The sequence below is a fragment of the Conger conger genome, chromosome 10 (genome assembly GCF_963514075.1).
Source record: "Conger conger chromosome 10, fConCon1.1, whole genome shotgun sequence".
NCBI lineage: Eukaryota > Metazoa > Chordata > Actinopteri > Anguilliformes > Congridae > Conger > Conger conger.
In genome coordinates this window covers 36,533,802-36,551,773 of record NC_083769.1, presented here as the reverse complement: position 1 = coordinate 36,551,773, position 17,972 = coordinate 36,533,802, and the positions used below count along the sequence as shown (strand labels likewise).

Sequence of the window (17,972 nt, the reverse complement as noted above, 5' to 3'; positions counted from 1 at the left end):
TTCAATTAGTATGCACATTTTACGGTCTATGGTATGCACCAATCTTTATGCATACGACATTGAGAAGAGGCGTCCAGGGGAGGTTTATTATTATTATTCTTCAGCTCCAATGCACAGTGTGATTGAGACAGGGACACCAGAAACAAAAGAATCCGAAATCGCATCCATCTCACAGGTGGCGATGTATTTAAGTCAACTCTATGGCGCTAATGAGCTTCAGGGATCTATATAACTTGGCAACACGTGGTCTCCAGGGATGTTTTCACAAAGGTGTACTGAATGCTTTTATAACGTCGTAGTTTCCAAAACGACATTGCCTTCTAATTCTGCCACCCGAAGGCTGATTTGTGCCGCCAAACTGGACTGCCAGTAATGAAAATCCTCCACATTTGTTAACGTCACTTTAACGTCCTTTACAGTGTGCCGGACGTAATATATTCTACGAATGTGCAGACGTGCAACCTGCAGGGGTCACAAACTAAAAGCCTTGCCATTTGTTTTTTCCACCTATGAACGCAGCCAATTTCGTAGGTTTCTTCCCTCAAAATCGAACCAGAAAAGGTTTGCAGTGAGTGGACCACACAAGTCAAGCTATATGATGGGTAATACGTCGGATGAACAAGAAAGTATTTAAACACAGTATATATGCATTGAACTAGAGCAGAGCCAGTTTTTGTTATCTGGCAGTTAATTGATCAATGAATTCAGTTTTATTTTGTAAAGTGCTTTTTACGGAAAAACCTTCAAACAGTGAGGGGAAAAAAAGGGAGTTGGTTAACTTGGGACTGAATTGCTTGCTGATATTAAGGTGAAAATAAAACTAGCAGACCCTGCAGCAGACCAGGAATGAAGATCACTGAACTAGAGAAATGGATTCACTGCAGCATCGAGGGTGGGAGCTTCATGTCCAAGCTCAGAGAATAGTGTGTGACTAAGGCAGACCAACACATTTACAGAACTGGGACAGATAGAGGTACACAGCTCTGAAGTCCACGGGTAATTTAATAAATCATTTCTTTATTCAAAAACATTGAAAAACATCACAGCTAGTGACAGAATGACAAACATAATTCCAGTAAAAACAGAATCCAACAGGAAGGAACATATTTAATAGCTAATTTTGACCACCTTTAAGAAAGGGCTAGATGATCCTGCCCACTCATTTTGGATTTCCATGCGTGTGTTCAAATATCTCAAAAACAGATCTTTTAAAAAAAAAACTAAATTATCTTGATGTAAACAGGAAACGACAGTGCCAGAATTATAGGGACATGGATCCCCAAGAAGATACAAAGTCCAGGGGATATTGGGGCCGTTTCTTCACAACACTCTCCTGCTGTTGTATGGATTTGTTTTGACCTGAACAGATCAGAATGCATCTGGACCTTTAACTTTTAAGGAGCAAAGACAACATGTGGTATAGGCTCTTCTGCCCCATTCCGCAACTCACACAAACAACCATACAGACCAGGTTTTGGCCCTCAATCTGATCTGCTTGTCAATCCCTTTTTACACCCACAGAACAAAACAACCTTTTGGGTTAAAAAGCATGTAGATGGCCGTGAAATATCTAAAACAGCCTACAGTATACTAATGAGGAAAGCACTTCCCCTCTTCCATCCGCAAAACCACAAATAATACAGTATTGGGCTTCCATATTCTCAGTTCTGTACCTGAATGTTGTGCTTTTATAAAAACCGGGAAACAAGCCTAGAGGAACTTAGTCACCTGCCTCACCTATCCCCCCCATCTCCCCCCACCCTCGCCAAAGTAGAAAGTTTAGACTAAATCTCCCCCCACACACAAATACACACAAAGGGGGCGGAGTCAGTACTCTTCAGCGAGCAGGGGGGCGGGGCTGTCCTGCAGCTCAGGCAGGGGCGGGGCCTCCTCGGCAGGCCCCGCCCCCTGGCTCAGGTTGTCCAGAAGCGCTGAGAACGGTCCCTCCAGGCTGTCCTCCATGGCTCCGTAGATGAGGTAGAGCAGGGCGGCCACGCCGAGGAAGACCAGGGCCTGCACCCACACGGGCACCAGGCGCTGCTGCAGCTCCAGCCTCTCCAGAGAGGGGGGGCTCAGGGGAGTGTCGGGGTACTTGTACTGCACAGGCCGGCCTGCGGCCCCCTTGATCGGCCGCCGGCGGGTCGCTCTGGGGCAGGAGGGGGGAGCAGAGGGAGGTCCGGACAGCCCGTTAAAACCAGCACGGCCACTCACACCGTGCACATCGCTGATCAGACCTGGGTCAAACCCGCAATTGACTCAACTGATCTTGCCTGGTGCAATTGAGCCAACCAAGAGGACTAGAAGGCACTTTTTGAGATTTCATACGTTAAAATACACCAGATAAGCCCAGTAAAGCGTTATGTATTTGACCCAGATCTGCTGCTGATATCGGAGTGCAGGGATAAGCTAGATCACCCAGTAAATATCAAGACTATCACCTTATGCAATTCTACAACTGATCCCTCGGTTTTAGTTTACTATTCACCTTTTCAATACTGCCGTGTCTCACCATGTTTTTAACTGAGAACATTAATATAAATATCTCCATCATCACACACTGCAAATATCACAATTTGCATGTGTGGCCCAGATGAACTGTAACAAATTTTGATTGATATATTCAGCTTATGGTTTATCCCCACTCCATCCCACCACTTATTTCTACAAGCTAGGTCATGAAATTCTTAAATGCGTGTTTTACATGTTCGCCAGCATGATGCAGGATGCAATGGCTTGTGGATAGGGCAGAAATATGGGGCTCTTCTACCCTTGAGCATTAAGTTTAACCTTGACTCGGTCATGTGTGAAATTTGAGTGCTGTAAAAGCCATCCTGCATTAAAGTGCTCACCAACCTATTAAATATATTACATTTTTTATTCTTTTTTTAAGGAGTTGTTGGCGAGATGACTTATAAACCAAATAGTTAAAATAGCGTCTTTAAATACACATTGTAAACTCACGCGATCCCAGTAGGCGTGCGATTGGCATCCGGAAACATCTCGGTCAGAACATCGGTCACGGGAGCCTGGGAAAAGGACAGGACAGGAAGTAGCATCAGCAACTGACCAGTGGGGGGTGGGGTAACTGACCAGTGGGGGGTGGGGCAACTGACCAGTGGGGGGTGGGCCAACTGACCAGTGGGGGGTGGGCCAACTGACCAGTGGGGGGTGGGGTAACTGACCGGTGGGGGGTGGGGTAACTGACCGGTGGGGGGTGGGGTGAGGACCGGAGCCACCACAGGTGATGGGAGAAAGCGCCCTCTGCAGGTGAGGTGGCATGAAACTTGCAAAACTTCCAGAAATAGCTTGGAAGAACCTTCACCACCCACATCCCCAATACCACACAATCCCACATACCACCACAGGCTCCAGTCAGTACAAGTGACAGCACAGTCAACCAGGTTACGAAACCTACAATTCTCTCAAAAAACTTCACAGCTCTGAACCAATCATAGTGTGCTGCCACTGAGTGTACTCTTCTGATTGGTTCATGAAGTCTCTTTCTCTCTAGTCAGGTCAGTGCATTATTACTTTAGGCTAACTACAGAACCACAACATAGTGTCAGGTTTCTACTCTACTCTACTGATATTCATAAATGGCACAGAACTAAAATAAAATGTAACAAACAAAACAAACTTCCTTATGAAAATGAACGATCGATAACTAGTTGCCATAACTCAACATAACGCGTGTTCACTTTGGTGAACAGACATTACTGAACACTGAAGCGCATTATAATGGTTCTTCTCCCCCTATAACAGGAGATGGCTTATGGTTAAAATATTCAACCAATCATACACCGACTTGTAATCTATTCTACACCACCACTTACACCGTATCGAGGTATTGCACTCTCAAACATCCCTTTTTCTTTGCCAAAATAAGGTGTGGCAAAAACATCCATTCTGGAGTTCGAAGAAGTACGATCAGGAGTTATTTCGGTCGAAGAAGCTCTCCTCAGATTAAAGACATCTTCTCTGAAGAATATGGTACACTGGGCACATGCTTAAACCCAAGAGTCATGATCACAACAGTACGGCACCCCCACCCCAACCAAAAAAAGAACAAAAACAAATGCTGCCAAATGCAATGTTATAGGTGACTTTTTGGGGGGGGGGGGGTTTCCATGGCAACAGCCCCAGATATCTGGATCTTCAGCTCTCTTCACGCCAGTGTGGTGGCAGGCCGATAACGGCTCCGCTGGGGGGTTCGGGGGGGTACAGGGATTTTTCTAAATTAAACGGCCCGCAGAGATGAGACGCACTCTGCCGATACAAATCTGTCTCCCGCCAAAGCCAAAATAAATAAATATGAATGGAGGAGGAAAAAAGGAAAACGTGCCAAGCCACTGCCAGTCGCAAGCTATCGGTGCAGACACAAAAGGACGAGACGTCAAAAAATTTTCACACAGCCATTGTTTGAAAAGGCAAACAAAGAGGATGAAGACAGGAATTGAAAGTGAATTCCTACAGGAAAAAGAAAAGAAAAAGAAAAAAAAAGAAAGAGGTCTCAATATCCCAGAGAATGATCTCCAAAGCCTTGGACAGCTCGCACCACGAACACCATACTAATGTTCAAACGGCCTGCTTCACTGAAAGGGGGGGGGGGTGGGTGAAGGCTACAACCGCTGGACATAGATGTGAATGAATTACCCAGAGACTACGCAACACAGAAGCCCGTTACAGGCGAGAGGGAAGGAAGGAGGAGACCCAGAGCCACACAGAGGAGGGAACCGAGTGAGCGAGAAAGAGAAAGAAATGAATGAGGTACATTTGCCTTGCACTGCAGCCTGTACAGAGGGGCCCCGGGGCCGGCGAGAGGAGACCTGGGCCTCAGGGGCGACCTGCCCGTCATGGTGCACTTATCCATCTTCCTCACGGCCCGCCCGAGCGAAGCAGACCCACACTGTAACAGCAGGGGCGTTCTCAGCGCCAGACACGCGCTGATGTCGGCCACACCGACAAATAAACCACCCCAGACTCCAGCGCAACAGGAGGGGACAGCGTTATATAATGAGCTTACCTCGTTACACATTTACAACAGAAATAAAAAGCCATAAAACATTACATTTAGGTTATATAGCAGATCCAGAATGACAGATCACATTTTTACATAAAAGTTAAATGGCTGGATACTTTTTACTGAAGACATTCCTGGGAATCAAATCTTATCGTACCTTTTGAGTACAAGCCCAGTTCTCAGCAGTATACTACCCTGCCAACCTGTCTCTGGGGTTCAGATGAGCCTCAGAAATGAGACCCCTCTCACCCCCTACCCCTAAACTGGGTCTATACCTGTGGTTCTGGTAAAGAACTGGTAAAATTTCACAAAATGAAGTTGACGGGACTCGATGGGTGGTACCGGGCCGATTTCGGACCGGTTCTGTTCCCCTCCCCCTCTGGGCAGTACTGACCGCCGGCTCCCTGTCCCACAGACTCCAGCTGGACCTGCTCACTGCTGCCGCCCTGCTGGAGGAGTGAGGGCTCCGGTTCTCCAGCTGCAGTCAGTGTGGAGAGGAGCACCAAGTCACCACCGCAGTTTTCTGCCTCCATAAGCGCAAATTTACCACCAAACACCAGCGCCGTTCCACAAGCTCAAATCTTTGTTAAAGTACTAAAAAAAATACATTTAACCCAGTAGTCAAGGGCTACGATTTATTGTCAAGCAAACAGAGCATCTGGTCAGCCAGCTGGGACCACAGATTATTATAGATTCAGCAGATACTCTCTCAGCTCCAGGAGGTCCTGGCTGGGAACAGGTTTATGATGCTTTATCACTCGCCACTGTTCTTAATCATGCCATCACTGGATCTATGTTAAAGATGCAAAATCAAAACGCTTCAGCTCCGGCGCTAAGGAGACAAATCTTTCGGTTAAAGTGTATAGCAAGTGTAAAGACAAAGTGCTCAGCCAAGGCCAAGAGTTCGGAGGTCACAGGTGAAAAGGGTAAATGGACAGAAACCTCCCTCCTCCACCATCTGGGTGATGCTGAAGCTGGATGAGATGGAGGTGGAGGCGGAGGTGTAGTTGGAGGTGGAAGGAGAGGGCGAAGCTACCCGACTGCCCTCCCGCGACTTGTAGGGAGACACACCCTGCAGAAGACCACAGCTTTAGACCAGGGGCGCTCACATCCGCCCCCGAAATCCAGCCCCCGGGGCCTGTAGCACTGCTGGTGTCCCTCCCGCTACTCCAACCAGGGGCTGATTTGAACCTGGGACACCAGGGGGGTATTTCACAAAGCATTGAAAGCAAAGATTACAGAGTTAGCTGGATACCTCTGCTGAGTAAAAGAAAAGCCAGAACAGCTCTTTCTAGATCAGTCCATGTCCCAGAGTTGGGAGGGTTTGGGGTTTTATTCAGTAATCCTGTTTTGGGAAACACGGCCGTGGTGAGTGCACTGTAATCTCTGGTCCATCATTGACGTTACTGGACTATGGGCCATCAGGCAGAATGAAGACCAGCAGCACTACTGACCTTGGGGGCCAGATTTGAGCATCTCTGCTTCAGAGACCCTTCATTCTCAGAATGAATGAATGTTTAAGGATTTGGTGTCAGCGGGTGACAGTGATACTCTAAATCACTGCTCTGAGGCGATAGTCACTCACAGCCACCATTTCATTCATGCGGGAAAAGAAGAAAAGAACAGGAGAAAGAGTGATGAGGGAACGAGAGAAGGAAGAGAGGTGTCGTGTACCAGGATTAGTAATCGCCCAAGGAAACACCCAAATTGTGTTGGAATTCTCAGAAAGAAAGTCAGCGTGAAGCAGTTCCGTCACCTATGAAGTACCAGGAGATCTGAGATCTGCCATCTTATGAACCAGGTGACTGACAGTCTGATTGACAGATTGATTGATTGACACGTGCTCCCCTGAGCTTGGCCCCCAGACCGCCCCGCTCTGTGAGTCAGTGCGAGACCCCTCCCATGGGGTGAGTGGTGAGTCTGGGACAGCAGAGGACACCCCTCCTACCACGGGCCGGTCTGCAGTGGCACTGAGGTTCCCCTGGGGCTCTGCGTCCCATTTACGGGGGGCCTCGTGCTTCACTCTCTGAGGGGCGACAGATCGTTTGCGTCAGGGCCAAACCTCTGCCATTACATTACAAACACATTACACTACAGGCTTTTGCCAGACACTCTTATCCAGAAAAACTTGCAGCCATTTCATTTTTTTAATGTTTCTATACATAGTACCCATTTAAACTCTTTATTAGGTAGACCTGTACATCAGCTTGTTAATGCAAATATTTAAATGCAACGCCAGTCCTGGAGAGCCACAGAGTGTGCTGGCTTTCCTTGTTACTCAGCAGTTAATTAATCAATTAAAGCAGTTGATTACTCTGAATTGGTTGCTGATTTTAGGACGAAAACAAAAGCTCTCCAGGACCAAGGATGGTCATGTAAATGGACAGGCTACAGCAGCAGAAGAGTTGCGTCTAATAAATACCTAATGAAGGGTTCACTGAGAGTATATATCGCTGGATGTATACTCAAACAATTCAGTTTAGGCAGGGTCCAAGGGTACAAGGGCAGAGTCCTATCTTGGAATCGAATCTGCAACCTTTAGGTTACAAGCCCAGTTCCCTACCTGTTATACTACACTGGCACTCCCGCCCATCAAGTTCCATTGTCCGTCACTAATGTCAGAAAACAACCAGCGCCCAGCGCCCAGGAGAGCTACAGTGCTGTTACTTTACTGCAGCTGTAAGAGCAGACCTTTACTGCGAGCAGAGCCGTAAAGACCTGCAGCGGAGACCGTGCCCCCCCCACACGCCTCCGTGCTCCCCCCACCCGCCTCCATCCTCCCCCCACCCGCCTCCGTCCTCCCCCCACACGCCTCCGTCCTCCCCCCACACGCCTCCGTGCTCCCCCCACCCGCCTCCATCCTCCCCCCACAGCTTTACGACACGCTACATAAACAAGGAATCTGTGAAACTGTCACACGTGGGCAGTGTGCAGTTTCTCATGGCGGATTTACCATTCTTGAAGAAGGAATAAAACATTGTGGATAGTAATAATTCTCATCGTCCACAGAGCGAAGTCCCACCTGTTGAGTAGGGGCAGAATAACGTCTCAGTGCTACCTCTGTGCAGTCACACTTTCACAAACAATTGCACACCTCTGCCACCAGATGGCAGTGCTCCACTGGAGAAAAAAAAAAAAAAAAAACTGGTACAATCTAACGGACAATTTTAGTGTTCCCCCTTCCCCAAAATCCAATTTTTATGGTTCTCACAGTCCTTGTACTGGATGCATGAATGTAAGATTAGATTTATTTTCTTGGTTGATTTTGTTTTACTGCAAACATTGCATGAAGGGCACATCTGTGAATAAAGCCATTAGTCATTAAACAGGATCCTCACAACTACTGCGGGTCTTTATGCAGTTCCCAGAAAGCCTTGCCTCGCCCAGGGTGATTCACCTCCCATGTCCCATTTTATCCCCTTATTGCAACGAGATCTCCTGAGATCATGTCGGGCGCAAGAGCAGCACTCCACACAAGATGCCAATCTGCCGCTTTCTGGATGGGTCGTCACCAAAAACAGCGCCGCCCTGCTGGTTGCAGAACCGATAGCGCCCAACGGGACTACATGCGCAACCGTATCGGTTTCACACTCTAGCCAAACCCCAAAAACCCCCAGAACTACACGCCTCCACCCATGGAGGTGAACATGAGCCCACTCACCGGCTTGCTTCCGAGCTGGCTGTGCCTGGAACCCGTGACCATGGCCACGGCCACCGGCTCCGGACCTGCGTGCACGTCGTCGCCACCTGGAGACGGGCGAGAGAGGAGCCGTACAGGGATCGGAGGAGGAGCAGCGTTCACAACGCATTCACTATAAATGTCAAAGCTGATGAAATAAAATCACAAACACAGCAAGAGACGGGAGAGCAACACAGGCACCCGCTAATCCTACCCCCTAAACCCCCCCCCCCCCCCCCCCTTTAAAAAGAGTCAATGCATTACTGCGCAAGGTGTGAATGTCATTCCAAAAGCTGAGGGGTTGGGGGTTGGGGGGGGGTTACCATCACTTGGGGTTTGGGCTGAAGCCAAGTCATTGAGTGGAGTAATCTGGAATGTCAAGGAGCGTAGTGACATTCCCAGGGCAGGGGGGGTGCATGTGAATGTAGTTCCCTAAACAGGGCGGGCGGGGATTTGCCCAATGCAAATGTGTGATCACAGTCCCCCTGCCACGGGACACGGTCCCCGTGTTCAGTGCCCACAGACTGAAATGGGTTAGTGGGCTTAAACCATATTAAAGCTCCGCAAGACCCCCAAAGGCAAAGAAAACTAAATCAAAAGACTTTGCCACACACGGGACTGCTTCTCTCGCCAAGCCGAAAACAGTAAATATTTGCAGTGACAAAAATAACACACACACGACAAGGCGAGCCGTCTGTTCAGGCGCGATTCGAGCGGGAATGTGCGGACGGGGCTCCGCTCGTGCCAGTTAACCGACGCAGCGGAGCGTGAAGAACGAGGCTTCAGGAACCCCGGGACGGGAGGGGCTGTGTGATGTCATTAACGGATTCACTTCAACAGGCAGGCTTTGAGCTCCGCAGCACAGTGGTTGGTTGGTCGGTTCATTCATCCTCAACAACTTGCGAGGATTCGGCCATTTTGTGATAACTCACCCCCCCCCCCCCCCCCCCTAAACTTCAGCGGAGGAGGGTGACCGTCGCCTCGTACCTGGCTTATCCTCTTCCTCGTCGTCGTTGTCTTCCTCGCTGTCGGAGTACTGGTCCGCCTCGTTGGTGCCGTTCTGGTCGGGCTGCGGGGCTTGATCCAGTAACCTCTGCAGCTTCCTCTCGTACAGAACCCGAGTAGAGTCTAGCACAAAACCCAAACACACCATGCGCCAAAAGACACACACAAACACACACACACACACACACACACACACACACACACACACACACACACACACACACACACACACACACACACACACGTACGAACGCACACACAAAAATGTTATCAAGCTGACTGGTTTAAATCTGCACAAAACAAAAGTTGTGATGCATGTCATCCTTTCACGGTCTAAGAGCTGCTGCTTTCTGAGAGGATTAAGAGGGCCGAGTTATAATCCTCACACAAACTCCTCCCTGCCTTTCTTCTGTTTATTCCTCTTTTCAAGCTCTCTCCCTCCATCTCTTCCTCTCCATCGCTCTCTCCCTCCATCTCCCTCTCCCCATCTACCCTTATGCAACATGAAAATAATACACAAGCACTACTAAACACAGCCATTTTCCACAGCTCATAGCCAGAGGAGTATTACCCCCAAGGTCAGTTACAGAAAACCACTCGGCTGGCCCTCCAGGTCAGTAAATACAGCACAGCACACACTAACCGACACTCCTCTCTCTCCATCTCATCCCCCCCTCCATCTCATTCTCTCAATTTCCCCCGCTCTCTCCCCACCTCCCCACCTCTCTCCTCCATCTCTCCATTTCCCCATCTCTCATCTCCTCCCCCCTCTCACCATCGCCCCCGCTCTCCCCATCTCTCCACCTCACTCTCTCCATCTCCCCCCTCTCTCCATCTCCCCCCTTTTTCCATCCTTCCCTCTCCATTTCTCTACCTCTCTATCCATCTCCCTCTCACCCACTCCCTCCCTCCCCCTCTCCCTGCAGAAGCTTAACCTCACTCCAGAGCCCCCACTCCGATATTAATTACCCCCCTTTTAACACTTTATTTTCATACCTACTGCTACACACTTCCTCCGAGGGTTCATAGCCCACCCCCCGACTTTACGTTTGATAATAGCGTAATTTCAATCTGTAATTAAAGTCTCTCTCTGACACAGCAGGTTGCCCTAGATAATGGTCTCTATTAAATGTCTTCATAAAAATAGCCCTAATAGTAATAACACAGGAAAAGGCCACCCTTTTACTATAGAAATTACAAAGTGTGAATTATAACACACTGTCAGACAGATTTAGAATCATAATAAGAATCAGGCATTTTTTTTAAGCACAGCTGGGGAAAAAAAAACAGGTACTGCCAACAAATAGCTTGCAAAACTTTTTACCCTCTAAAAACACTGGTGGGCAATTCCAGGCCGGGGTGTATGCAGATTTCGGTTTCCACCAATTAACCCGGCTAAATGAGCCAACTGGCTGCATACACCAACACGGTTTCACTCACAGATCACAGTAACACACTTCATATTAGGACATAAGGGCGGTCTTTCGCCATTCATGCGCTCATCAGGAAATGCAGCAAAAATGCCAGATGGAATAAACGTTCGGGCTGAGTAATCAAGTTAGCATGGAAACCTGAAACCGACATGGCCCTGCGCACCTCTGCTCCAAAAGCACGCGATAAGCCCTCATACCGAGCAGTTGAGCCAATCAGTGAATGAGGGAATGAGGGGGGCAAAATCCAATCATGAGCGCATCCCTCGCAGAAGTATTTTTATACAAGATGTATAAATGATCGACCGGTGGATCCACCTCTCCCCATCTGCCATGTCTGTAATTGTCGTGGCTTCAAACTGACAGGGACGCTCCGTTTCAGTTTCCTCAGTTCCTTCATCCTCACGTCCTTGCCTCGCATCCTCTGCTGGGTGGAGCCAAGGAGCTAGTAAAGGACGTGAGCGAAGGAGGCACGATGGGAAAGAGCCCAGTGGCGGATGGATGGATGGATGGGTGGGTGGGTCTGGCTGTTGCCACCAGCGGCAGCCAATCACCAACAAGCAGACAGCAAGTGGTCAGATTGATCAACAATACAGCACACTGCCACCTACTGGCCAGAGAGGTGAACTCACTCTACACCAGGGATCATCGACTCGGGCCAAATCCAAATCCAGCCCTGGTTCTTTTCTCCCAGGTAACTAGTGATACTGATAGGTTCAGACCGGACTCCCAGGTAAAGGGAGGGTGTAAAAGCAGCAGTTCTCAGCCCTGGAGGACTGTGAGTCTCTGATCCCTGCTCTACACTGTATCTGGCTCCTCACTGGCTCTCACCTACAATGGGTCCAGCTTTCACCCCAAGCAGGAGGAGCTGGGCCTTCAGCTCATCATCCGTCAGCTGCGTCACGTCCATCACGTCCGATTCCTCCGCCTGATCTTCCTCCTCTTCCTCTTCTTCCCGTACACCGGGGTCGTCCTATCGAAACAGGAAGCGGCATCACACAGTGAGAGGAAGGCTCTTGATGGGAGCTTAAGGCTTAAACGGGACGTCTGTTGGAAGCTGCTGCCAAGCAGGCTCACTGATCCTCGCATCATCTGGATGGACTGAGAGATACGATATAAAGAATTAAAGGATGTTTCCCTTTGGCTCACTCTGTGATGTTGGAGACGTACAGATCTGTAATCCTTCGGGATGTTATTCCACAATGGAACAGCTCCCAATAACAATGCAGCAAAGCAGTATTTCATCAGCTTTTGGAGCCAAAACTTTGCTATTTTATAAAAATTTGCCTAGATATACTTGAGTGAACAGAACAAATTCCGATCTGGTATAAAATACAGTTTAAGTGCAGGAAGTACTGCCTACACACTTTCAGCAAAAGTACCAGTTAATCCTAAAGGAATGAGATTCTAAATATAACCACAGTGACATTATAAAGAATCTGTTCTTTCACAGAGTTCATTTTGCCACTGAAAACTTCTGCATAACTTTGTGCTGTTTTCTTTACCATTCAATCACAAAACAATGAGGCTTTTTTCCCCATAGCTGTACAATTACATTTCGACAGTGTCACCTTGATGCTAATCTAGGCGCCGATTCATCAGCTCACAATAGGCAGGCTGGAAAACAAACACAGATTTGTATCATAATGGGAATAATGATAGAATCACCATACTGGAAAAAAAAAAAACAGCCAATTCAACTGCCTCAAAGCGCAGGTGGAAATAAACACAGAGACTCTATGGCCAGATGCAATTCTCTTCTGCACTGAGACTCTGAAGTAGAATGGATGAAAACACACAGCCTGCAGTCACGCTAGCAAACAGGTCCGCACCACAAGACCACAAGCACGTTTAAATGTGGGGAGGCTCCTGACCCACATTTACCATCCAGACCAACAGCCCTGTTTCAGGAGAGTTCTGCTGGTTTTGGTTGCCAGCTTAAAGGCATACTATGCCGTTTTTTAACCTTGCTGTAGTCCTGCGTTCACAATCAGACGTCTCCTCCTCAGTCGTCAACCCCACCCACTCACCACCATTTTTATATCCATTTTATAGTTTTTATTTTAATATCTCTGCCACCCTACAGACTACACTCCCCCTTAACCGGTTAAGGGATCCCATCTCCATCAGAACCCCTCTCTGCTTTCACCCTACCCCTCTGAATAAGCACCGATAAAACATAAGGGAAAAGCATTTTCTTTTTTTAAACTAAATATTTTGTTGTTTTTCTGTCATTTCAGATTTATTACAACAAAAAAAGACAGTTCATGTCATGGTTATCACTATAATGAAAAGCCAGTGGTTAGTTTGCCTAACGGCAGTATAAGGGGACATTGACAGACGTCCAACAGTTTTCACTGTATTTCTTCACATGATCTTCTAAGAGCCATAATTCAAGGGGACCGTCAAGATGGGCAATTCAACTAGAGGCCTGGGGGTCAAATGCAGCCAATCTGACATACTCCTTACCATTCCATGATTAATTACATTAATAGTGTTATTATTCAGACGGAAAGATTTGCCAGGGCCTGTATTTAGAAAGTATACAGTGCTGAAGTTTCTCCAGGCCAAGCTGAAAGTTAATCTGCAGAAGAGTTTCTTCTTTTCAGGCAAGAGAGGGCAAACACTTATTTAATATGCAGGCTAAAGAGTCGGATTCATCAGTTATTTTATTCTATTTTTGTAAGTAAATCTGGGAGTAAACATTTGTCATGTTTTGTACTTTTTGGCGGCCGGCTGTAGCTTCCACAGGGGAGCTGTCCCAAGACACAGTGAATCCGGGGAGACTGGAGAACGTAGCAGACGTTCATAAGGAACCCAGGCCTACGAGCTATTCCCTGAGAACACAAACTTTGAGGAACAGTTACACGTTCATTGCCATGTCTTAAAGAGTGTGACAGCGAATCAGTGTGATTACAATGTCTCGCTCAAGCTTCCGAGGGACACGGTAATCACATTTAGCGCATTACATTTTAAACTGGCCCATGGGAACATGTGGATTAATAAATAAATAAAATTAAAGGCCAGAAGCTGAGGAACATTGACAGGCTCTCTGTTAACATGCCTTAATATCATCTGTACACAAACCCAGCCTTTCCCTGAGGCCCTCAGCTGCACAAATCCTCCATGCACCATTTCCTCTGCAGCATTCTGCGTTTGCACCAAAACCTGCGTCCCGGTGCCATTTTCCCTACACTTACGGATGAGTGACTCATCAAAGCGTAGATTAATGGAAAGAAAGTTTTCGGGAAGAGCATTTCCCCCCCCCAGTGCCGTGGGAATGAATACAGGAGTGCAGCGCATTTAGCCATTCCACATCTGAGCAGGTAAGCATGGAAGTCCAATAGAGGACTTTCATGGAGTGCACAGCTAGCTTGATTCTGAAAAACCTGGAATAGTTCAGAGGACTATGAATAGGAAGCTTTAGCTCAGTGCTCCTCAATTCCTCGTCCTGCGGAACGCAGTGCCTGCAGGTATTCGCTCCGACCGTGCAAATATTATTTTACCTGCTTGGTTCAGATAATACGCTAATTAGTGAAATCAGGTGGTGTAGTGCATGGTTGAAGCAAACGCCTCCAGACAATGCGGCCCGCAGGACGAGGAGTTGAGCAGCACTGCTCCAGCTGGTTATCACCGCAGTGACCACAGCTACAGCTACTACCCCCCGGCCCCACACCGCCTCACCCCCCTCTCAGTGAAGCCTCAGTTCTGCTCTTACCCTGTCTGTCAGGTGCACTTTAACACTTTAGCGCTGACCCCACAGAAATCAGGGTATCAGTTGCCCTGGGCGTGCGACAGCTGCAGATTGCATTGCTTACAGTCCTGCTAGTGTGCTGACTCCAGCTCCTGCCCTTGCTGGATATCGTCTGAATAGAAAGGTACCCCCCCCCCCCCGCCCCCCGAGGACCTGCAGTTCCACACCGAGGGGGAAAAAATTGATACACCATTCCTCCCCCCATCCCATTTACAACAGAAAAAATATACATCTCCCAAGTTAGGAAAGTTTACACATTCTGAAGGTAAAACTGCTGTCAGTTTAAAATTGAGGGTTGGGCACTGTGAGCTCCTGTTTTCAAAGAACCCATTTAATTTCAAGAGGTGGAGAGGAGGGTCCCCATTAATGTAAGCAGCCAGGAGCAGCTTCAGCACACTATATTTCATAAAAGCCTGGCCTCTCTGTTCAGATGGCATGTGGAGGAGTGAGGTCTGTGCGGTTGGTGCTGAAATGAAGGACATTACTCGCGGCCGGCTGTGACACGTCTTTAATATGGGATTAGAGATTAATCCTTCGCGTTCCCACCAACCAGACAGAGGCGGGAGCGCGGATTACGCGCCAGAATTCTAGCCGCATTTGAAGGGGACGGGCACGTCCGAGGAGGGAGAAATGCGCTCCCTTTTGACAGGAAACAATATGGACCTCGGATCAACTCGGCGCTGCTAATCCCGTGGGAGAATTAACCGCAAGAGGAGGACGAGTTTAATTAAACCTGGAGGAGACAGAAATTAAGCGAACTGACGTCATTTCTGAAATGTTGAAACGTGGAACTTTAGATAGGTAATAGGCTACCTATAAGGCCACGCACGTGTCGCGTCAGGTGGGCATTAAGAGGAAATACATTTTCACCGTTCAAATGCCAGCTGGACCATTCTGCTGACATTCAATTAAACTTTATTCAAAATGTTCCGGAAAGAATATTAGCACACAGTTAGTAAAATTACCGGGTCATCCCATAACATTGCAATGCACGGATATAAAATGATAGCCGTCCCACAGAGGTTAAAATCTAAGCATCCATATCAAAATCCCACGAAACTCCAGATTGCGTTTATTTTCCGAAAACAGGCCAACTCACGACGTCATTCCCTTGCACTTGGTCTTCCTCGTCGCTTGAGAAATCGGCGGCGCCCTTCTTGGATACGTATTTCATGTACAGATCCAAATATACTTGTTTCTTTCTCTCCCCCGCGGGTAGGTCCACATTGTTGGCGACTAACTCCAACTTCAGTCTCTGTTTAGAGAACTGAGCCGGATCCTCCACGAACACGGGCATGTCGGTGTCCACGCCAAGGGGAAAACCTTCACCCACTGTACCAAGCTGTTGTTGCACAACACTTGACCCAGCTGGGGTCTCCCTTCTTTACTGACAGGCTAGCTGCCACCTGATCTATGACGCTGGACACCAGTGGGTGTTCAACCCTGGAACAGCCGCACCGACAGCTGAACTGCATTGGGCACAAGGTCGTTTTTCAAAGGCCTCTGCAGCCTGAAGGATCGCTTCCCCACTCGTAACAGCTGCTTCTTGTTGCAAAAAAACAACAACTTTAATTAGGGCAAGTTAAACACTTATGCTATAAACAACTGCAAATGGTGAGCAGAATGTCTTCGTTTTCTGCACTGCAAGCTTTAAAGAATCCTTCTTTTTTTTTACCGAGACAGCCAGTAACTTAGCAAGGCGCGCTGAGCGCTAATTTGTGAATCGAAACACTGACTAAAATGAACATTGGTTTAGCTCAATGTCACTTGCCGAAATGACTAGTTAGTAGATGGTTATTCTGAGTGAGACACCAGGGAGATTAAATTAATCTAGCCAGTAGTGATGCCACGAATAAATCTAGTTTGCTGGTTGCTTCATTGCTGGTCTACTCGATAATGCTGGCTACACACTGGCTATCTTCTTGCTTCACCGTATTTGTTGAACCGAAATGTAGCCACTATCCAGCTAGCTCATGATCTCGTAAATCAGTTTGGCCAGCCACGTTCTCCAACACGTGTTATTTTGTTGTTAATTTAATGCCATTGTAAGTACATAATGGTATTTGCTTAAGTTTCCTTAACTTAAGTTACACACCTCCCATATATCACGAGTTACAGACGATTAAAGTGGGATATATTACTCTCATTTAAGTTGACGAACATATTTTATAAATCAGTGGTCTTTCAGCGCCCCGATCCAGCCAAAACGGTAATTCCTCTCCCATACTGACTGCAATAAAAATGCATAAAATAAACGGAATGAATAAAAGATACTCAAGCGTGCTAGTAACTTACCAAAACCGCACCTTCTTAATTAGCTACCGTGGCCCGCTAGTTGTTGGCGCGACGGTGTCGTGGCGTGGTGGGTTGTGGGTTGTCAGGACTATCTCCGTGGAAACAGCTGTTAGCGAAGTCTTCACTCGGAAAAGCCACGAGTCAATTAAGAAACCTGTGATTAAGTTAGTATTTCGATTATTTGTGCCGTTTTAGGCTTCTCATTTGGTCTAGTCAGTACTGGACGTATTAACCTCTTGTTTTCTGACCTTGCTTAAAAAATAATTAATGTCAAAGATGTGGACGCCATTTGCTGACTATAGGCCTATACTACAAAAAGCAATGCAAATAATCTCCCAAATTCATTTTACACCCATTCTCTTATCCCCAAACATCTGACCACCGCAGCTTCCACAAAAAAAGGTTACATACCCCTGGAGTAGGATTTAGGTGCTCTATTATTAAGTATTTTAATGAAGGTTTTAGTTTTTTTACCGGGAGCCAAAACAAATAACAGTATGCCAAGGGAACTACTCATGTTTCCTTGGGTGCCCTTTTGGACTGCGCAGGCCCCACCCCATTACACAAGGAAGATAACATACATCATATAACATGCAAATCAGGTCACTGCATAGCCCTTATTGTGTGTATGCATCACTAATTCTGTAGGCCTAATAAAGGACAGGGTTAGTATTTGTTTACCATTTTTGAGGTAAATTATTTTTCTAAATTTATGTATTTTGGTTGTAGCAGAGCACAAGGGGTCTATGGTGCTGCAGTGAGTTAATGACGTTGGGAAGGAGTGTGTGA

General features: G+C 47.4%; 1 protein-coding gene across 6 annotated transcripts; it reads right to left on the bottom strand.

Annotated features, from left to right (window-relative positions):
• Positions 1 to 984: 984 nt before the first annotated feature.
• Positions 985 to 17,729, bottom strand: lemd1 (LEM domain containing 1). Of its 6 annotated transcripts, XM_061256795.1 has the most exons (12): positions 17,595 to 17,729; positions 17,184 to 17,337; positions 11,966 to 12,107; positions 9,687 to 9,827; positions 8,682 to 8,767; positions 7,974 to 8,042; positions 6,969 to 7,046; positions 5,969 to 6,092; positions 5,415 to 5,500; positions 4,772 to 4,906; positions 2,962 to 3,026; positions 985 to 2,146 (listed from the first exon to the last, which is right to left on the bottom strand). In XM_061256795.1, exons 3-12 carry the CDS (start codon positions 12,042 to 12,044, stop codon positions 1,828 to 1,830), a joined length of 1,182 nt encoding a protein of 393 aa, XP_061112779.1. In that variant the 5' UTR covers positions 12,045 to 12,107; positions 17,184 to 17,337; positions 17,595 to 17,729; the 3' UTR covers positions 985 to 1,827. The 6 variants fall into 6 exon arrangements, with proteins under 6 accessions (XP_061112779.1, XP_061112776.1, XP_061112775.1 ...); XM_061256792.1 differs by lacking the exons at positions 17,184 to 17,337; positions 17,595 to 17,729 and adding an exon at positions 15,988 to 17,023 and having other exon boundaries at positions 4,778 to 4,906; XM_061256791.1 differs by lacking the exons at positions 17,184 to 17,337; positions 17,595 to 17,729 and adding an exon at positions 15,988 to 17,022.
• Positions 17,730 to 17,972: the final 243 nt, after the last annotated feature.